Source organism: Mercurialis annua, linkage group LG1-X (assembly GCF_937616625.2).
Source record: "Mercurialis annua linkage group LG1-X, ddMerAnnu1.2, whole genome shotgun sequence".
Lineage (NCBI taxonomy): Eukaryota > Viridiplantae > Streptophyta > Magnoliopsida > Malpighiales > Euphorbiaceae > Mercurialis > Mercurialis annua.
This window is the reverse complement of record NC_065570.1, coordinates 39,127,601-39,151,009: the sequence shown is the minus strand read 5'-3', so window position 1 is coordinate 39,151,009 and position 23,409 is coordinate 39,127,601. Positions and strand designations below refer to the sequence as shown.

The 23,409-nt window shown below is 35.8% G+C and overlaps 1 protein-coding gene across 3 annotated transcripts; it reads left to right on the top strand.

Moving 5' to 3' along the window:
- Positions 1-12: 12 nt before the first annotated feature.
- Positions 13-7,126, top strand: LOC126654681 (tryptophan--tRNA ligase, cytoplasmic). Of its 3 annotated transcripts, none has more exons than XR_007632673.2 (12): positions 13-447; positions 524-709; positions 785-836; positions 932-997; positions 1,564-1,650; positions 3,489-3,581; positions 4,378-4,458; positions 5,551-5,622; positions 5,934-6,002; positions 6,241-6,351; positions 6,522-6,662; positions 6,853-7,126. XR_007632673.2 is itself a non-coding variant. In XM_050348620.2 (11 exons), exons 1-11 carry the CDS (start codon positions 104-106, stop codon positions 6,570-6,572), a joined length of 1,212 nt encoding a protein of 403 aa, XP_050204577.1. In that variant the 5' UTR covers positions 13-103; the 3' UTR covers positions 6,573-6,831. The 3 variants fall into 3 exon arrangements, 1 of the variants encoding a protein (XP_050204577.1); XR_007632672.2 differs by having other exon boundaries at positions 6,850-7,126; XM_050348620.2 differs by lacking the exon at positions 6,853-7,126 and having other exon boundaries at positions 6,522-6,831.
- The last annotated feature ends 16,283 nt before the right edge of the window (positions 7,127-23,409 follow it).

Below are 23,409 nucleotides of genomic sequence, written 5' to 3'. Positions count from 1 at the left end.
AACGACGCCGTATAGTCAGGTTTTGATTTAACCTCAACAGTGAAAGAGTAGAGTAGAAAAGCCTGCTCCTGCTCCTGCTCCTGTGAAGGAATCGAAGGAAGCAATGGTAGAGAAGACGGTAGATAAGAGTGTTGAAGAAGAAGAAGGTGACCAAATAGTCAATCCATGGGAAGTTTCCGCAAAAGACGGAACCAAAATCGATTACGACAAACTAATCGACAAATTCGGCTGCCAAAGACTCGACCAAACCCTAATCGACCGCGTCCATACCCTAACCGGCCGTCCTCCTCATGTCTTCCTCCGCCGCGGCGTCTTCTTCGCCCACCGCGATTTCAACGAAATCCTTGACGCTTTCGAGAGAGGACACAAATTCTACCTCTACACTGGCCGCGGTCCTTCCTCCGAATCACTGCATTTAGGTCATCTCATTCCCTTTATGTTTACTAAGTAAGTCACAACAACAATTTCAATATCTTCTACTATCATTAAGAGTTTGATTATAATCCTTTTAATTGTGTCTCAGGTATTTGCAGGAGGCTTTTAGAGTTCCGCTTGTAATCCAGCTAACCGATGATGAGAAGAGCATGTGGAAAAACCTTTCCATTGAGGAGAGCAAACGATTAGCCAGAGAAAATGCTAGAGATATTATTGCTTGTGGTTTTGATGTTACTCGAACTTTCATTTTCCAAGATTTTAACTATGTTGCCGGGTAATCACTCATTTTATCTATCACCGCGATTTCTTTTCCTATATTTTCAAACCTCTCACTTTTTCAATTGCACAGTTCATTTTACGAGAACATGGTGAAGGTTCAGAAGTGTGTTACATATAATAAGGTCACTTCACATCCACTATACAATTACACTTTGTTTCTTTTGATCAACAACCCGTAGTTTGTTCCATTACTCTTCAATTATGCTGCAATTCTCAGGTTGTCGGTATATTTGGTTTCACCGGCGAAGATCATATTGGAAAAGTTAGCTTCCCAGCCGTACAGGTTAGTTTTATGTTTCTTTTATTTATCTCAACTGCCTACATCTACTAAGATGTGAAAGTTTCTGTCACCGAATTAAGATGTTTTTTTTTTTTGCTTGTATTCCTTAAAATTAGATTCTTTTCATGATGATCACAATCACTTCATTTGCTCGTCTTTTAATGTCAAGCGTTTTATAGAGTTGCTTTACATAATTTTTCAATGCTTTGAAGATGTTACTTGATAGAATTTAATTCTTTTTCAGTAGCTGACAAGTCATATCTCAAGCAAATAAGATTCTAAACCGACAATTTTACCACCCAAAATCCTGATTAGGCCTAATATCTGCCACTGAAATGAAGTTTTCTATTTTCATATTACAAGAAGAAAAGAAAATAAGATGGCTGCATATAGAATTTTGTAATATCTCTTTGTACGGAGCCACTATCATTGGTTATATTGAAAACAGAAAACATAGTAGACTTAGTAGGAATCACTGTCATTCTTAATCTCTATTGGGGTCGCTGGGATTGTTGGTATTAGAGTACTTATATTGAAGGATCTGTATGCTTCACTTTTTGTTGTTGCAGGCCGTTCCATCTTTTCCTAGTTCGTTTCCACACTTATTCTCTGGGAAAGATGACCTTCGTTGCTTAGTACCGTGTGCAATTGACCAGGTAAAAGCCCTCTCCATCCTGAAAGTTTCTATTTGGTATGATTATGCTCTGAATAAAGTAACATTGATAAAGTTGAAACTCCTATGCATCCAGTGCTCATTCTTAATGTATCTGGTACTTTGGTTTTGATATTTAATAACTGATAACACCATCATTATCAATTTAATTTTCTTATGTCGCCACCTCTGTTACCAACTTCTCTATCACCAATAAAACTACCATCACTTATTTGATTTTTTTAATCATGTCCTTATTGTTCTTTTTCAGTTCTTTTTACTTTGTGTTAACTTGGTTAGAATCCACACCTTAATTTTTATTTTTAATCTTTGGTATTCTAAAAAATAAATCTATACCTCTAGAACTTAATAAATAAAAGTTTAAAGAAATTACTAAATTACTCCCTCCGTCCTAATAAAGTTGCCAGTGGGAGAATATTTTTTTGTCCCTAAACTCTTGTTTACTTCTAAAGAGTAACAATTTTTAAACTTAATCTTCCTATACTACCCCTATTTAAAATCCACTAATGGACTAGTATTTATTGACATCTATGAGTAAATTGTTAGTGGACCCTACATTAAATAAGGTTATAATAAGTAAAGTAGAGAAAACATTATAAAATTGTGTTTTCTTAAACTGTGTGATAATAACAAAGTGGACAACTCTATTGGGACGGAGGGGACGGAGGGAGTATATTGTATGCAATTACTGATTTTGACTTCTGTTTAATGGCCTGGTAGATGTGGATACAAATGATTAACATTGTTCTAATGCTTTTGGTTATAAACAATAAGTCCTTAAGAATTTGTGATTGGTTTTGTGGCATTCCTCTGGATGTATTGTTAGTGATTTTAGGTTAGAAGTTGCCCTTTAGGTAAAATGAAAAAGTGATTCATAAAGAAAGGTGTTACTAGTATTACTATATGAATTAGGTGTCACTTTCAGTTTAAACATTCATTCTTTGAAAGTGCAACTTTAATTTCTGAATTCTTTAATTAAAATATCTATAGCTTAAAATTGAGAAACCGAAAGTGTCAAAGCACTTGTGAAACATGCACTGTCCAAATTTCGTTGTTAAGTTAACCTATGAAGTGGGCTACAGTAAGAATACGAGGTTACAAATACTATGTGTATAAGGTTAATGTAATTAATATCTGAACGAAGCATGGAACAATGGTTTATGTAGGTAGATAAGGTGGCATTGCACATTTTGTAGAAATTTGATGCTTAGAATTAGGAGACTTCTACTTGCGGATGCCTTTTTCTACTCATCTTGCCGATGAAAATATTTAAGGCATTGTAGGACATTGAGTTTGATTATCACAAGAGAAATAGGCAATGACTGTCTGGTTTTCTCCAAATCATGTACTTCCTTTATCCCAGATTTATGCAGTATTTTCAATTTTGTTTTTCCAAATCATAGGTAGTCATTTATTAAATGAATGATGAATTGTCTTATATTAATTATAATAGCATACATTAAATAGAAAACTAAAGATACCAAAAGGCATAAAGTTTTTATTATCAAATACGGATAAGTCTGATATTTTTCTATAAATTAACTTATTTTCTTAATTAGTTGATTTTTTCAAATATATGTGTTTGTCCTAAACTGCCTCCATTTCCGTATCAGTTCTGTTTTTATTTTACATTTTATTTGGTTTTAAATCAAGGGATGGATTAGTTTGCCTGTTTCTATTTGATTGAATTATGGCCCTTCTTTTGCTCCTAAAGTTAGAGAGATAAGGCAAACTCTGTTCCTAATTTAATTCATTTTTATTGACTGATTTTCTTCAATTTTGTTTCTGATCTAATTTTTGTTTTTATTTCCTCACTTTTAGGATCCATATTTCAGAATGACTCGAGATGTTGCTCCTCGGATAGGATATCACAAGCCTGCATTGATTGAATCATTATTCTTCCCTGCACTACAGGTTATTAAATATATATATTCATAGAAATACTTCTGACCTAGAGTATTACTATCTATTCAAATGGTTACATTATTTGTTTTGGCAATATTTGTAATAAAATTGCTAGAACTCATCAGAACTTTAGTCAAACTGGAATTATACCCAGTCTAATTGTTTCTCTCCATTAGGTAATGGATAAAGCTATCTGGAGAACGTTCTTAATCTTACTAAACTTTTGGCTTCTCATGTGACGCTATAGTCGAGATACCAAGTCCTTTTGATGGACCATAACATGATAACATGGAAAGAACATCATAACTAGAATTGAATTAGAAAGGGTTTTCTAATTTATTCTAACTTCTTTTTAATTTAGTCTTAGGAGTAATAAAAAATAAGATGCCAATTGGTACTTGTAGCAGTCTATGACTTGAAAATAATTGTTATTAGTGTTAGAAATGATAAGAATATGTGCTGCCTATGAAGAGTTAAAGAAGTTGTATATTGCATAGCACTTAAATATTTGTCCTTTCAAATAAACTCGAGGGACTTTTTTGAGATGCAAATTAAGTCGAGTCTAAGCTGTAATCATCACTTGAGAAAAATGAAAGTTTATGTATTTATGGCCTCAATGTTCTGTTATGATGCGTGATCTGAAAATGTTTGACATTAACTTTAAGCTGTGGAACAGTTATTGAGGTTTTCGTTTCCATCATTAGTACACCAGTTTCTAAACAATTGGCATTTGTACTTGATCACATAGCTATACATACATCTAAATTGTAAATCATTGGTTTCCTTAATATGGATACATTTGCAGGGGGAGACCAAGAAAATGTCAGCAAGTGATGCAAATTCAGCTGTATATGTGACTGATTCAGCAAAGGAAATCAAGAACAAGGTATAATCCTTGTAAGGAGACTAACGAACAACATGCTTCTACAAATGCACTAAAATCTTGCTGATGTACTACAGTAGAAGAGAATAATATATTTCCCAGCTTTTTCTGTAGGAAAGATAATAAAAGTAACTAGCTGGACAAGGAGAATTGGGAGGTATTTAAGTATCCCTTGTCCAATCTCATTACACCGACATTTAAGAATAAGGAAGTGGCTAAAATTTTCTGGCATATCTATTTCCAATATTCCATAAACCACCGCTATAAAATCAGACGGCGAAAGAGTAGTGGGTTCTAATTTAATATTTTGTCAAATAAATAAAAATCTTTAGAGCTACTTATGGTAAAATGATATTCATTCCTCATTTCTCATTGTGCCATCACATTGTTGCTGCCCCATTCAGATATGACTTCAAGTTAACCAAAACCTATGATAATATTATATTTATTGGGTAGGGATAGGTTATGGCTTATTCTATTTTTGGGTGGTTGAATCTAAAGCATGTTTCTCTTTTTCTTCTTTTTGGACGTCTAGCATAATCTTGTATGAAATATGTTAGTAGCTACCTTCTGTCCAGCCAGCTTTCAATCCTTGTTGAATAGCTTTTAAGTTAGCAATTATAAACCTGTGGCGCATAGAAAAAGTATTACTGTTGTCTGCTGCTGCACTGATCCCTAATAAGTGCATTTCATGCTTAATTTTTCTTTTTTAAGTGTTATTCGTTGTACCTGTTAGTTAAGCTGCCGCTCTTGCCTGGTCAAATCTATTTATAGCGTATCTTATGCACTGCACTTTTTTTGACTGGGTAACAAAAAAAAAGAGGGGGGCTTAATTCTGTTATAAGGTAGAACCAGATAGTTGAACTAATCGAATCTTCAATCCTCCGCTGGTTGTAATACTTCATTGAGATGAGTGTCATATCTTCATACTGTTGAATGAATTTTCATGAACTTGCTAGTAATAATTTTTTTTTGATGGTATTTAGTGATGCTTTAATGTGGTTAATAGTTCATTACAATGAAGCACATGCTTTATTGGGCTTTGCTTAAGGGTTCCTGTGCATACTTATGGTGTTTTTTTATTGACGGCTATAGATAAACAAGTATGCATTCTCTGGCGGGCAAGATTCTTTAGAGAAACAAAGACAATTTGGAGCGAATATCGAGGTATGAAGAAGATTAAATTTACATTTTAATGGTCATGCAAGCTTTATATAGGACACACTGCCAAATAATCTTCTGGGAAGTCATCTTTTTGTTGTTTGCATAGGTTATATGCTAATGTAATGTTATGAAATGAATAAAATGAAAAGGAAGAGGGGAAGGAAGGGAAAGGGGAGGGAATTTTTGGTCATTTTTTTCTTTTAATTCGTTTGGAGTAGAGAGGTGTTAGAGATTTGCTCTAAGTTATTATTTGTGTTCAATCTTTCTATAAAAATGGAACATCATAGGTTAAATTTGTAGTCTGTTTTCTGCAGGTAGATATATCGATCAAATATTTAAATTTTTTCCTAGAGGATGACGATGAGCTTGAACACATTAAAAAGGTAATGTGTCTATTCTCTTGATCATTCCAGTAATCTTCTTACAAGGATAAGTAATGTTTGCCAAATCTGAAAATTTTAAATGGGTAATCACAATGAGTCAAAGTGTGCATAGATTGATTTTTGTATAGCCAAAGAAATTTTCTTATGTGTGGATCATGGCTCCTACACTTATGAAATGCATAAAAAAAGCTTTAAGAACCAAATGTTTCTCTTTACTAATGGTGAAGTTCAAATTTAGGAGTATGCTGCGGGACGCATGCTAACAGGAGAGGTGAAAAATCGCCTTGCTGAGGTTTTGACTGAAATTGTTAAAAGACATAATTTGGCTCGGTCTGCTGTGACTGATGAAGTAAGCTTTCTGCATAGCATTTTAGTATCAAGTTTTTTAGCGAGCTCTCTGGTTATTGTGGTTTGCTTTGCACTCTCGAGGCAATGCATTTCTAGTTATATGAATTTGATTTCATTCTCATGAAATTCCATCAAAGCTTATTGGCTTAAATCATGGTTTTTGGCTTTCAGATGGTGGATGCTTTTATGGCCGTCCGGCCTCTTCCCAGTATGTTCCATTAAGGTTAAAGTGGATAAGTGTAAGCTTTTAGATGTAAGGCTTCAATGTTGCGTTTTTCGATTTAAGGCTCGAATATTGCTTCAAAATTTTGGGTAAGCAGTCTGTTTCTATGCAATATCAATGATTGATTTAGCATTTTTGAAAATTACAATAAACACAAGGTAATCTTTAATTACAGATGAGATATTTGTTAGGAAGAAAGAGTTCATTCTAATGCAAATATAAATCTGAATTATTAATTGATTAGTACCTTTTGTTTCATTTGTATGTTGGTGATAGTAGCCGCAACGCTCACTATTCCTCATTGTATGGACTGAAGTCGGTCATCTTGCTGCTGGTCCGTTTTTGTGGTTTTCCAGTAGAGGCATGGGTTTGAAAAACTCATGAAATTTCCTTGAGAAAAAAAAACACTGGCACATTTGGATTGGTAGATTTTAGTCAAAATTTGTGGATTTAATCGAAATACATTTTTATTAGAAAAAACATATCTTAACAATTGATATATTTTGAAAATATTCCATCTTCCAATATTATCATCTGAAATTTCACCCTCTAAGCAGCAAAATTGAAATTCATTCATTTTTTAAAATTGATTTTCACATATTTAGTATTTTCATTTTTTTAGTTGGTTATTAGCGAGTTTAGGTCAAATTTACTGTCTACCAGATTTTTGCAAACAAGAGTATGACCAAATTTTATATTTCTATATAATTCTATGTGTTCTTAAAATACATGTTTCGGTAACTTATTTACACTTTTATTTATCAAGTTTTGATTTTTTTTTTTCTGACTTTTTACGGATTTTTTTTAATTTCACAAATACCTTTTTCGTTTTTCAATTTCGGTTTTCGGTTTTTCGGTTCGGTCGATCGAACCGGAAAAATCGACTGAACCGACCGATTGCACATCTTTATTTTTCAGTTTTTAATAATTTATTCTTCTTTTATAGATTTTTTTTTTTTGATTTTTTTAATTTTTTTATAGTGTAACAATAATGTATATATATTATTTTTATGGTGTTTTGATAGTGTAAGATTAGTGTATATATAGTATATATATAGTGTATTTATGGCATTTTGTAGTGTTTTATAGTTTATACCATGAAACACAACAAATACAGCATAAATACTGCAAATACAATATACACACTGTAAATGCACCAAAGATATATTAAAAAATGGCATAAACACACAAAAAAGATATAGATATTCCAAAAAACACTAGAAATACACCAGAAATATACTAAAACGTAAATATATTATAACATTACTATAAATGCACCATAAATCAATTTGTTCTTTACAAAATTAGTAGCAATAAACAAATTTATGAATAAGAGAGACAAAATAAATAATTATATGAATAATAGAACAATTTTATAAATAAAAAATTATAGATTTACAATAATATATTTAAAAAATGTTTTAAATCATTATAAAAAACTTAAAAAATTACACAAATCTAAAAACGAGTCGAGAAATTCGTAGTGCGAATGGAAGAGACGTACAAACTAGCGCGAACAGAAAGACGAACCGAAAAACGACTGGAAACGACGATAAAATCCATCGGAAGTAGACGAACAAAAGCGTAAATAAAAAAGCAAACTGAAAAGACTAACAGAAAAGTAACCGGAGAAAACAAATTGAAAACCAAACCAAAAAAAAAAAAAAAAAAAAAAGAAGAGAGAATTTTGAGATAGAAAAGAGAAAAAAAAGTGGTTATATGAAAGTTTAGAGAATTTTTCAAAAATACCCATACTGCGTATAAATATTTTAAAAAATACGGTTTGACCAGTGTGGATTGATTTTTACGGTTTGACTTTTAAAAGTTGCGAAATTACATTTTTTGAGTTGAAAAATACGGTTTTTTATTTTAAAAAACCAGTAATTTTACTATCGGGTTACTAACAGTTTACCAACGGTTTACAAACAAAAAGTTTACTAACGGTTTACTAACAGTTTACCAACGATTTTTATTTATAAAAATACAGTAAATCTCATATCGGTTTACTAATAAAAATTTTACTATCAATTTACTAACTGTTTACTAACAGTTTACTTAAAAGTTAAATTTACTATTAATTTACTTTTAAACCGTATAGTTAATTCATAAATCGTTTACTATTAGTTTACTAAAAAATAAGTTAATTTACCATCCGTTTACTAACACTTTACTAGTTTTACTAAATAGTAAACCGGTAGTCAACAAATAGTAAACCGTCAATCAACTGATAGTCAATCAATAGTAAACCGATAGTGTAACAGATAGTAATTTCAATTGGGTATCCTCAAAAACACAAAAGATTACAACTTTTGTAATATTAAGTTTGAGGATCCATCTCACAAGTCAATATGATTTTTCATAATTTTAAGGTCATTTTTATTAGAATAAGTGCAAAGTTACATCGACACTTCAACTACATAGACCATTGGTTACAACAGAAATTATACCAAAAGACAAGAAAATACAATGGACACTTCAAATGCATAGACCACTCTTGTTTCAAATAGAGTGGCACGATATGTTACAAAATTGCCATCTGAATCTTTGAAATGTCCAATCCAAATTTAAACTTGCAGGCAATTAACAATCTGAATCATTGAAATGTTCACATATGAAATATTAACATCAAACCCATACAAACTAATCTAATAACACAACTGTTGAATGTTTATTATGTAAATATTCTTAAGAAAATAGCATTTAAGACGATTGATACAACAATCAAAAAAGAGGAATCCAACTTTATGTGGTTATTGGTTAATAAAGTTGAAAGAGTACATTCTATGGAAGTACTAGATTTACATTAATAATAGCCATAATTCTGATCTTGACTGTATAACGGCGTATACAAGATCAATGATTGAAGTCGATATTAAGTAGAAAGCTCAAAGGAGGGAGTAGACTATTCCTAATTTATATGATCGATATGAGGTTCGTTATAATTTTTAAAAGATAAGAGTAATGAGAATTAAAGGAAAAGGGAAATTTCAAGAAAAATACCAATTTTGTCATACTCAACTTTATTATAAAAAAGTAAAGTAATACGTGATGCAAGAAGGCGTGTGATATGAAGTGGCTTTTAGCATCAAGGGTATGCTAAATGGTGGCTTATCTAATACAACGCTAAGGAAGTAGCAGCTGTAACGTCTGATAACACATATCAAGGAACAAATAGAAAACGATAAGGTGCTGGACAAAGATGGAATGGATTCTGAACACGATGATTGTACACCATTTACTACTATTGAATATTTAATTGATGAAAGAGGATAAGTGTAAGATTATATGGAGAATCGATTGCTTTAAAGCATATTAATGGACATAATGGCTGATTACAATATCAGATAGTAGCAAAAAAATCGAATGTTCTTAATAAAGTAAGATGAACTAAAAGTACGAATGTTGATCATCAAAGATAAAGTTGATAAACTATTTATGCATAGAATGTAACATGAGTTTCATATAAGCTGTAGATTCGGCAACAACGCGTGTCAGATGTGCGATTGGAGTTATTGAATGAATCGGAAAAGTTGGATGACAGAGTGAGTAAATCCCGACCATATGGAGACGGTGGTAAGCTCCCAATCTTAACAACATGATGACGAATATAGGAATCTCGGTCATGTGACGATGATAGTTACACTTTCCCAGTCACATTATAAAGGATTTTAAGGATCGTATCGAAATGGAGATGTTTGTATAGAATTTACATCGACTGATTGATGTAACAAGTATATTATAAGAAGAATGAGGTTAGAATTATGAGGAATAAGGTGACAGTCTCAATCAATGAAGTTGTACAATTAAATTTGAAAATTCAAGGAGAAATTGTTATAGGGGGGGGGGGAACAATGTAATACTCTGTAAGTTCAAGTGTCATATTCTGCAACGTGTCCTATAAAGAGGGACCAGAGTTGCAAAGATAGGAAGTTATCGATATTAAAGACAAGATAATAATCGAGTAGGACATCTATGTTTATTGATTTGAATAATGAAAATTGGATATCGACATCCAATAAAGTAAGAAATAATAATATTAAAAGGGAATATATGGGAAAAATATATAAAGTGAACCTTATGTCTCGAAATAGAAGTTTAGATGTTATAATCTAAGATTAAATTAAAAGAGGTTATCAGAATATATTTTATAAAGAATCGGAGTAGTAGTATTTATTTGCTTAGAAATAATACGTAAATAATCGAGTTAAAGCGGTTAATTAGTCGTTTGATTAAAAGAAAAGATAAAAGGTTGATTGTTTAAAAGACAAAGATGAGGAACCAAGAGGGCAATTTATCCAAGGGTATAAATAGCTAGTGATATGAATTGCAAGGGTATAAATAGCTAGTGATATGAATTGCAATAAAATGAAACTTCCATATATCAATTCTTCATTTACATGTCAACTTGAATAACTTAGGGTTTCTTTGTTTTTAATAAAAATTGGAAGATTCTTATTGCGTTAAATCAAGAAATCGATTATCTACCATCCAAGAGTCTCAAATTAAGGTAAGCCTCAAGTTTTAATTTTTGAAATTAGGGTTTTATAGGCTGTTTTTTTGTGGATTGCATGCGGTTGAATCGAGAGCTCTGTAACCTAGTCGTTTTGATGAAATTATGATGTCTGATTGTTGTTTTGAGTTGGGTTTTGAGTATTCATTGTTTGTTAAACGTTTTGGGACCTTGGAGCACATCAGAATTGCACGGAACGTGAGTTCTGAGCTGCGCGCGGGAACAGTAGAGCTGTGCGGGCACATGGTCTCTTAGTACAGGCGCACAGATGGACTGTGCTGGCGCACAGCGAACGAAGCTGCCGATCGATACATTTTTACCTTAGTTTTGACCCGGAATATCCATTCGAGTATGTTTGGACTTCAAAAGTGAACCGAGAGCATCCTGATTAGACAAAAGGATACTAATGTGATTATCAAATGAGATATTGATTGTATAAGTTGTTTTTTTGGTTAAGGTAAACGATTTCAAATGGTATGATAGGGCTATATGAGTTTGAGTTGTTGAGTAAAACAACAAACATGCGAGTTAGGGTTTTCAAGTCCCGATGTTGAATGAAAGCATAGTATCAGTCTAGTCTTAGACATAGGTTTTGTTGTTAAAATAAGTGTTTATGATATTAAACACATTCTAACATTGTGTTGCAATAGAGGATCCGAGGAGCTACCAGACCAACAATGATGCATATTTGAGGAATCGATCTATCGACGAGCTTATCTTTATATCTTCGTGTAGCGATCATAGTGAGTTTACATTTTACTTATATGTATTATTATACAAAGTTGTTTATTATACGATACGAAACACATTGCATATTACATAGTTTTATCGAAATGATTATCATTCGTGATTTGCATAAAAGTATTAAAACCAATAGTGATCCGAGGGAACGGGCTACCTATTGGACATTAATAAGACTGTGTGATCACCGGTGTTGGATAAGTCCTAGATGTCAGCTCTAACTAACTTTAGATAATAGGCACAAGGTTGAACTCAGTGGAAATAACTTTGGACCTGTGCCTAGGGAGTTGAACTCGGTAGAATTATCTCAGGACTCATACCTTGGGTTTGAAGAAGTGACATGAGTTAACTCGGCAGAACTATCCCGAGACTATGTCCCATGGTTTAATTTAACTCGGTAGAATTATCTCGGGACCATACCATTTGGATCGATCAATTTGTTGTGTTAGATTGTGAATTGAGTTTGGTATGTTTTGTATGATTGTAAGATAAGGGTTTCAGTCGGATCGAATACTTATGTTATGATTATAAATATTCTATTTTTATGTAGTGTTATTTTATATAATACCTTAAGTAATTATGAACTCACTCAGCGTAGTCTGTCCTAGTTGTTGTTTAAAATTTCAGGTACGTAGAGTCTAATAGGTAAGACTTCCTATATATTTCGAGAGTCTTGTTTTTGGCATGTACATTGCATAAACTTCAGCTTAGAACTTCAATAGTCTTAGTGGACATTCATAGCCGTCACAAAAGTGTGTTAACATCATTTTGTTTTATCTCTATTGTCTTTGTATATATATTTTGTAGGCTACGTGACTTAGTGTTTCTGCCATGGTGCTAGTTGCCAAGTTTGGTCTTGTTGTATTGCACCAGCTATATTATGTGATCAGATTTATGCTTGCAACAGATTTTGGAGCAACCACTCCCATTCCCTAGCGCCGGTCGCGATTCGAAGATCGGGTTGTGACACGCTGATTAAGCATATTTAAAGAATTGTGTTGTTGTATATCTGTTGGTTGATGCTGTAATACCCCGGATATTTAATATAATTAAATCGTGCCACATGTCGAGAATTCCGATAAATTAAATACACTCTTATTTAATTTATTAATATTGGAAATTTGGAATAATTTTCGTTACGCATAATTATCGGGATTTATAGGAAGGCTAAGAAAATTAATATAAAATAAAATATAATTTCCGCGACAATAATTATTCCGCCAAGGTTCTTAGAATAATTTATAGTATTTTTGATAAAAGTTTCGTATCGATCAGAGACTGTTCAAAATTCGGACGCGGATGTGTTTTCGGGTCAAATCGCAAATTTAAAGAGTATAAGGATCTAAGTGCAAAATAGCCATCCCTATATAAGGCATAAGCCTTATCTCCAAGTCCACTAACTCATTTCCTAAAATAAGAAGAAGAATTCTCCAGAGAATTCAAGAGAGAAAGAAGAAAATTTCATTTTCCTAGCCTAAGCTCACGTTCATCATTGCCCTCGCTGTCGGGTCGCCGTTCGTGATCCGATTTTCAATTTTTTCGTCTCTAATTCTTCGTTTTGCTGAGGAGTACAAGGTAAGCTCAACGTTTTGTATTTCGGTTGAGTAAATCTCTCGGTATATCAATCTGATCGTTTAGGGGCTTTTGTATCGATTATCGTTTTAAATCGAGATTAATGTTTCTATATCGTTTTAATTTTTTTTTTGGTGATTTGGCATCGTATTTGAGATGGGTTATCGAAGGTTTGCTGTTTCGGGGTCGGAAGCACCTCGGGAATTCGGAATTTAGCATCGGGATGCGAGCCCGCGGCTGTGCCAACGCACTGCACACTGTGCGATCACATAGGTGTTGTGCAAACGCACAACAGGATTATGCGAACGCACAGTCTGGAGAGACCGTACAAACGCATAGTCTTTTGAGGACTATGCAATCACACAGCCTCTGGGCGAACGCACAGTCCGCTGTGCGAACGTATAGACGGACGTGTGAACGCGTAGTGAATCGTTCCACCGTTTTTGCTTTCGACAGTTCGTTCCGTATTCACGTATCGTAATCAAAATTAATTGGTTTATCGATTGATTTATGTAAGTAGACCTAAAAGTTTAGATCGGATTGAGAATCGAATCGAACGATCGATATGAATCGAATGAATTATAAATCGTTTATCAGAATTGATACGTGGGAAGCATGACAATTTATAATTTTAATGGGTCGTGTCTTGAGTCTAGAGTCAATTCTAGAATAGGTTCATGATTTTGAGTTTATCTAATATCGTTATAGATCCGGAGAACCAACCAGTTATTTGACCCGGAGCTCCAGGAAACTGATTGAAGAGATTGCTTTGCTTTTGCTGTTAATAGCACGATTTGTGAGTTTGCTATTTACTTTTGAAATATTTAAAAAGTATATCGTTTTGAGATTGCAAATGCTTTTATTATTTATTTATATTGCACTTGTTTATATCGTGAATGTTTATATGAAATTTCATTCATACTTGAATTTGAAACCAGTATAGATCCGATGGAACGTGCCTTCCTATTGCGCGGTAATAGGACTGCGTGATCACCGGTTTTGATTTGAGAAGTTATAAAAAGGGCCTATAATATCGAATATCGAATTGGATACGAGGTTTAACTCGGTTGAACTATCTCTGGACCCGTATCTAGTGGGTTCAACTCGGTCGAACTATCTCGGGACCCATAACTTGGGATTAAGTGATGTAGAGGTTGAACTCGGTTGAACTATTTTGGGAACCAATTGGATCGATCGGATTGAATATGATCGTATATGAATAAATATTGGAGAATAGGGTTTCATTCGGATCTGTTACTTAACTAATTTGATCGTATTGTTTACATTATCGATTCCATGTTTTATTTAAATGCTTATTAGTAACTATGCAAACTCACTCAGTATATCCCCATATATTGACTCCTCACATTTCTTACATTTCAGGCAAGAAGTATTTTTGAAGAATCAGACTTTTATCCTTACTTTAGAAGTCTACCTATTTTTGAAGTATGTACAGAAAAAGTATTTTGATCATAGAGTTGTAGTAGACAGATGTCCTGGTGTTGTGTGTTGTAACTAAAGTTTTAGTACTTTCGTACTCTGATGTTTTATGTATTTATTGTTAAGTTATATATGCGCATTATCGTTTGATCGTTATTGGCATGACACGTATGTATAACTGTCATGCATATCGTTTAGTGAATTTCGGAATTATCGATAGATCGTTAGGCTTGCTACGGGTTCCGGAGCTAGCACTCCCGTTTCCTAGCTCCGGTCTCGGCCCATGAGATTGGGTCGTGACAAAGTTGGTATCAGAGCATGGTCCAGTTACTATTACTCATGTCGGATATGTGTTAAGTGATCGAACACCTAGGATTCTACTACATCACATAGGGATTGAGTCATATCCTTGTCAAGTATTCATTTGATTTTCAAAACTTTCAGCTTTCCCTTTATGATGTGAGTATGTTATGTGTTGGTTTGATTGTATACGATGAATACGTGGAATTATACGTTATACGCTTTACGTTTGCGACAAGATGCTTAAATGGTTATATAGCGGTGTTCTCTTGGTCAGGATGTCTGACCAACGACAAATTGAAGATCAAGCTACAGCGCCACGAGTTACTGCTGAAGCAGCAAAGAATGTAGCCGCACAGAACGCAGCAGCGCGGAATCTTCTACAAGAAGCTGAAGATGAGTCTTCTGTTCACGGTGGAACCACAAGCTCAGGCACCACGAGTGCAACCACAAGGTCATCAGCCTGATCCTGCAGGCTTTAATTTGAATCAATTCCTTACGGGAGTTGCAGCTATGCAAGCTAAGCAAGTTGAGGTGCAATGCATCGAGAGAAACTACAACACCACCAAGCTCGTAATGTTGCTAATTTTGATCGAGAAATCGTTTTGGCTTACATAAATCTTAAGCCAACCAAGTTTGACGGAACAGGGGATGCTTTAGACTTCCTGGAAGAATTGGAACGCAACGCTAGACGTATGCAAGTAGACGGAAGACAATCGATCATTCTGGCAGAAATGTCAATGTGAGGATCTGCCTATGATTGGTTTCAGCGCAATATCCAATCGACAATGGATCAGATGACTTGGGCGGAATTTTTCAACCATTATAGAGGGTTCTTTCTACCGTTTGTTGTAATGGAGAGTCATCGTAACAAGTGGTTGATGTTGAATAGTGATGGAAGATCTGTACACGAGTACGTGATTGAGTTTACAAGGTTGAGTAGATTCATACCAGATTTGACCGCGGATCCAGTGAGAACTAATGCCAGATTCGTTCAAGGATTAGGGCCCGAATTTGTATGTTTGACATCGGACGTGAGTAAGCCTTTGGTACAGCTTATCGACAGTGCCAGGCAGATGGAGCTATCTTTGATTCAACATGGAAGGATTCCAGATCCTTCTAGTTATATGCCTGCACGAAGTGATACCTATCGCACTATTCAGAGTGCTCCAGCACAGCTGTATGCTGGAACTCATCCAAGGCCATCACAGCGCCAGCAAGATCGCAAGAGAGGTCGACATGGACCTCGAGTTGGAACAACTAGCACAGGGTTCAATGCTAGATCTAAAAGTGGATTGGGAGGCGGAGCTCCTATTTGTTTGACATGTAATAAGAGGCACTACGGCGTGTGCCACATTGCTATTGGGGCATGTTTCAACTGTGGCCAACAGGGTCACGTTGCTAGAGATTGTCCAAGATCATGACCTTCAGGATCGACTGTTAGTGTGGCCCAGCCAACTTATCAGCAGTAGACGCCTGCCTACCAGTGGAATCTGGGCAAGGAAGTACGTTTACTGGGAAACGTGGAAGAGGATATGGTAATAGGGGATGTCGAACTGATGGAGGACGTGGAGCTTGTCAGACTTCACAAGCTGGTTGAAGTCAAGCAAGATTATTTGTGTTGAATCATCAGGAGGCTCAGGCTTCCAATGTTGTTGTACAAGGTACATTCCCTATCGCTTCACAAGACGCTTTAATGTTGTTTGATCTGGGTGCTACGCATTCGTTTGTTTCGCTTAGTTTCGCAACTAAGTTAGGAATGCAACCGGCGCATCTTAAGAAATCCTTTATCGGTAGACACTCCAGTTGGTGAGAGTGTGGAAGTAAGTATCGTTTACCACTCTTGTCCTGTGAAGGTTCAAGGATGAGATTTATTGGTCGATTTTATTTTGCTCGAACTGTTAGTTTTTTACGTTATACTAGGAATGGATTGGCTAGCTCAACACTACGCCAATGTTGATTGTCGGAAGAAGACGGTAACGTTCAACACGCCTGGAATTAAACCAATTTCAATTCAGGGTGATCAAACATAATCTCCTATGAGCATCGTTTCAGCTATCAAAGCTTCTCGTATGTTAAGGAAAGGATGTCAGGGATTTCTAGCCATAGTACGAGATGTGGAGAAGAAATCTATGGAATTAATCGATGTACCGGTAGTATCAGAATATCCAGATGTCTTTCCAAGGAATTACCTGGATTACCCCCAGATCGAGAGATAGCGTTCTGTATCGAGTTGGCTCCTGGTACGAAGCCGATATTGATACCTCCTTATCGTATGGACCCTGCAGAGCTTAAAGAATTGAAAGACCAACTGGAAGAGTTGTTGGATTGTGGTTTTATCAAGCCGAGTGTATCCCCGTGGGGTGCACCAGTGTTATTCTTCAAAAAGAAAGATGGATCGCTTCGACTTTGCATCGATTATCGACAACCGAACAAGGTGACGATTAAAAACAAGTATTTGTTACCTAGAATCGATGATCTGTTCGATCAGTTACAAGGAGAAAAGTACTTCTCCAAGATCGACTTGAGATCAGGATATCATCAATTGAAGATTCGAGATTATGATATATCAAATAATGCTTTTCGAACTCGATATGGTCATTATGAGTTTCCGGTTATGTCATTCGGACTAACCAATGCACCAGCGACTTTCATGGATTTGATGAATAGAATATTCAAGCCATTTTTGAATCAGTTTGTGATCGTGTTCATCGAGGAAATTTTGAGTTACTCACGTACAGAAGAAGAGCACGCACATCATTTGTCGATAATACTTTAAACGCTGAGGGAGCATTAGCTTTATGCCAAGTTTTCCAAATGCGAGTTTTGGTTAACGGAAGTAGCCTTATTGGGTCACATAGTATCTCAAAATGGCATCAAGGTTTGACCCAAAGAAAATCGAAGCTGTTTCGGAATGGAAACGACCTGAATCGTTTACAGAAATTTGAAGTTTCCTCGGTTTAGTAGGATACTACAGACGATTTGTGCAGGACTTCTCGAGGATCGTTGCACCATTGACAAAGCTAATTCAAAAGAACGCCAGATTCAATTGGACAAATCAGTGTGAACTCAGTTTCCTGAAATTGAAGGAGTGTTAGACAACAGCACCAGTTCTAACACTACTAGAAGGAACGGAAGGATTCACAGTCTACTATGATGCATCGAGAGTGGGACTAGGTTGTGTCCTTATGCAACATGGTTGAGTGATTGCCTATGCATCTCGACCATTGAAGAAACAAAAAGTGAATTATCCGACTCACGATTTGGAACTAGCAGCGGGAAGGTTCTCGCTAAAGATTTGGAGGCATTATCTGTACGGTGCAATGTGCGAGATATTTACCGATCAAAAGAGTCTGAAGTACATCTTTGATCAATTTCAAATATTTCGTACAGTACCCAATAAATTATTGGGTGTTCTTTTAATGGTTAGTTGGAAATTTTTTTCGGTATAGAACACTCATGTCGAAAAAAAGATTTGAGTACACCAGAGGTGCGTCCTTCCCGGTCCTCTCGTACTAGGGAAAGGTCCTCTCGAGAGTTAAACCTCAGACAACAGAGATGTTTAGAGTTATTGAAGGACTACGATTGTACGATATAGTACCACCCAGGTAAAGCCAACGTAGTGGCAGATGCCTTAAGTAGAAAATCAGCATGAAGTCTCACGAATATTGCAACAACGTGGCAGAGACCATTAGTTAAAGAAATTCATACGATGTTTAGCCAAAGAGTCAAGTTCGAGGTTTCATCTCTTGGAAACCTGATGACTCAGCTAACTATACGACCAACGTTAATTGATCGAATCAAAGAATGGCAAGGAAAGTGTCAAAGAACCTCAAATGAAGCATTTTGATCGATGTAATCCAGCAAGGAAAGTGTCAAGATTTCAGTATCGTCAACGGAGCGTTGAGGTACGGTAATCGATTGTGCATACCAGACACGGACAACTTAAGACAGCAAATCATGGAGGAGACCAATGGATCGACTTACAGTGTTCATCCGGGTTCTACAAAAATGTACCACGACATTAAGGAAACGTATTGGTGGAATTGAATGAAGAAAGACATCACTTAGAGTTTGTGGCAAGATGTCCGACTTGTCAATAAGTCAAATTGGAGCATCAGCGACCATATGGATTTTTTCAGTCGTTGCCATTCTGGAATAGAAGTGGGAGCGAATAAAGATGGATTTTGTTGTCAGATTACCAAGAACGCAGAAAGGATTTGATTCCATTTTGGGTGTTCGTAGATCGCTTGACGAAGTCAGCACACTTCATTCCCGTCAAGACGACTTATTCTGCAGCGAAGCTAGCCCAAATGTAAATCGACAAGATCATTAGCTTACATGGAGTACCGGTATCGATTATTTTAGAAAGAGGTTCCGTATTTACCTCTCGGTTCTGGAAGAGTTTACAAGAGGCATTAGGAACGCGATTATATTTCAGCACTACTTTCCATCCTCAGACAGACGGCCAGTCTGAAAGAACGATTCAGACTCTGGAAGACATGCTTCGAATGTGCGTTCTGGATTTTGGAGGTAGTTGGGATACCTACCTACCTTTAATCAAATTCGCGTATAACAACAGTTACCATTCAAGTATCGAGATGGCTCCATTTGAAGCCCTATATGGACGCAAGTGTAGATCTCCCATTTGTTGGGATGAAGTTTGTGAGAGAAAGTTAACTGGAGCAGCAGTTATCCAGATTACTTATGAGAAAGTACCGTTGATAAAGCAACATTTGAATACAGCCTTCGGTCGACGGAAGAGCTACGCAGACCCCAAGAGAAAAGATGTGGAGTTTTAGATCGGAGATTATGTTTTCCTCAAAGTATCACCAATGAAAGGAGTACTTCGTTTCTGAAAGAAAAGCAAATTGGCTCCGAGGTACATCAGACCTTATCAGATCGTGGAGCGCGTAGGCTCAGTTGCCTACAGGCTAAACTTGCCACCGGATATGTCGCAGGTTTATCATGTCTTTCATATTTCCATACATCGGAAGAATGTATCAGATCCTTCTCACGTGATTCAACCGCAAGCGGTGGAATGTGAATGAGGAGCTATCATACGAAGAGGAACCAGTGCAAATCGTTGATACACAAGTGTGGCAAAAGCGGATGAAGCAGATTCCCATAATGAAAATTCTTTAAGGGAACTACTCCGTGGAGGAATGCACGTAGGAAACAGAAGAAGATATGAGGCAAAAGTACCCATATCTATTTGCTCAAGCTACGTAACTAAAGTGTTAAATTCGAGGACGAATTAAATTTGGGGGGAGGTGAATGTAATACCCCGAATATTTAAAATAATTAAATCGTGCCACATGTCGAGAATTCCGATAAATTAAATAAAAGTTGATTTAATTTATTAATATTGGAATTCAGAATAATTTTCGTTAAGCAGAATTATCGGGATTTATATGAAAGTTGAGACATTTAATATAAAATAAAATATACATTCCGCGACGATAATTATTCCACCAAGGTTCTTAGAATATTATTATAGTATTTTTGATAAAAGTTTCGTATCGATCAGAGACTTTTCCAAATTCGGACGCAGATTTATTTTCGGGTCAAATCGCAAATTTAAAGAGTTTAAGGACCTAAGTGCAAAATAGCCATCCCTATATAAGGCTTAAGAATTATCTCCAAGTCCACTAACTCATTTCCTAAAACAAGAAGAGGAATTCTCTAGAGAATTCAAGAGAGAAAGAAGAAGATTTCATTTTTCTAGCCTAAGCTCACGTTCATCATCATCCTCGCCGTTGGGTCGCCGTTCGTGATCCGATTTTCAAGTTTTTCATCTCTAATTTGTCGTATCGCTGAGGAGTATAAGGTACGCTTAATGTTTTATATTTCGGTTGAGTAAATCTCTCGGTATATCAATTTGATCGTTTAGGGGCTTTTATATCGACTATCGTTTAAAATCGAGATTAATGTTTCTATAATGTTTCGATTTTGTTTTTGGTTATTTGACATCGTGTTTGAGATGGGCTATCAAAGTTTAATTGTTTCGGAGTTGGAAGCACCTCGGGATGCGAGCCCGCGGCTGTGCGCAACAAAGCTCGGCTGTACGAATGCACAACACACTGTGCGATCACACAGGTGTTGTGCGAACACACTGCAGGACTGTGCGGAAGCCCAGTCTGGAGAGACTGTGCAAACGCACAGCCAGACTGTGCGAGCGCACAGTCTATAAAGGACTGTGCGGTCCCACAGCCTCTATGCGAACGCACAGACAGACGTGCGAACGCATAGTGAATCGTTCCATCGTTTTTGCTTTCGACAGTTTGTTTCGTATTCGCGTATCGTAATCAATCAAAATTAATTGGTTTATCGATTGATTTATGTAAGTTGACCTAAAAGTTTAGATCGGATCAAGAATCGAATTGAAGGATCAATATGAATCGAATGAATTATATATCATTTATCGAAATTGATACGTGGGAAGCATGACGATTTATAATTTTAATGGGTCGCGTCTTTAGTCTAGACTCAATTCTAGAATAGGTTCCTGATTTTGAGTTTATATAATATGGCTATAGATCCTGTGAACCATCCAGTTATTGGACCCGGAGCTTCAGGAACCTGATCAAAGAGATTGCTTTGCTTTTGCTGTTAATAGCACGATCTGTGAGTTTGCTATTTACTTTTGAAGTATTTAAAAAGTATATCGTTTTCATATCGCAAATGCTTTTATCATTTATTTATATCACACTTGTTTATATCGTGAATGTTTAAATGAAATTGTATTCATACTTGAATTGAAAACCAGTATAGATCCGATGGAACGCGCATTCCTATTACGTGGTAATAGGACTGCGTGATCACCAGTTTTGATTTGAGAAGTTATAAAAAGGGCCTATAATATCGAATATCGAACATCGAATATCGAAGTTTGAATTTGTATTGAATTGGATACGAGGTTTAACTCGGTTGAACTATGTTGGGACCCGTATTCAATGGGTTTAACTCGGTCGAAATATCTCGGGACCCGTATTCAATGGGTTTAACTCGGTCGAACTATCTCGGGACCCACAACTTAGGATTAAGTTATGGTAGAGGTTGAGCTCGGTTGAACTATCTCGGGACCCTACCAGTTGGATCGATCAGATTGAATATGATAGTATATGAATAAATATTGAATAAATATGATAACGCATGCATAGTTTTTTGTGGGTTATGTGGTTGTCGTAGCCTATCTACATGGTGTTCTTTTTGTATGCCCCGCATGTTAGATGAGATATGCCATGTTGTTTGTTCGATCTCTGTTGTTGTGTCGTGTGAGTAGCATGCAAGGTCGTTTAGCATATTTTACTGTTGGTGTAGTCTCGATACTTTTGAGTACGTGTTGTGAGTTGAACCATAGTGTTGACCCTCGTAATTGTTTTATATGTCAAAATCTGATAATACTGAAATAGGTGTGTCGGTTAATGAGAATCAGGATCATTTAAGAAATAATTATAAGGATGAAGAGGAGCGTGACCCTTTGGAATTGTTGGTGGAATCAGAGCGAGAATCTAACGAAAATCAGTGGGAAAGTTATACTGGTTATAATATGGCCAAACATCGTGAGCTTGTTTCTGCTCATGAGAATCTGCTGTTTGTGTTGTGGTTAGAGTCGAACCTTATATGAGTTGGAATATCAGAATGATCGACATTTAGATATTCTGAAGAAAGATTTTGAAACGTGACTAGGGGTGATCGTTCAGTGAAGGAATACACCAACGTTTTTATTAGTATGAACGTTGCAATACCAGATTTGATGGTGAACAACATGGAAGTGTGTGCGACATGTGTAAATGTAGTGGAAGCGTTGAGGTCGAGGACTGATCAAGAAGTGGATGGTCATAAAGTATGTGCGAGATGCAAGTTGGTAACTGAACATATGGAATAAGACCATAAAGCACACGGAACACACAAATACCACATCGTCTAGGAAGAGCAAAGAATGCACGCTCGCTTATAAATATACCAACCCTAAATCCTCACAAGGATCAGATGTTCAAACACTTCATCGATACATTACTAAATCCTTACAAGGATCGGATGTTCAAACAACTCACATATTTAGTCCGATTTTATGTTAGGAACCTCTTGTAAACTCCCCACATCTATCATTTGGCGCCGTCTATGGGGACTAGTTCTAAAAACAAATTTTATTGATAGAAGCGGGGAAACTGCAAGAACCAAGCAAACCCACAACATTACCCATAGCCTAGCCAAGTGTAATACCCCATACGTTTGACGTTGCCAAAGTAGGCAACTTGTCACTTATT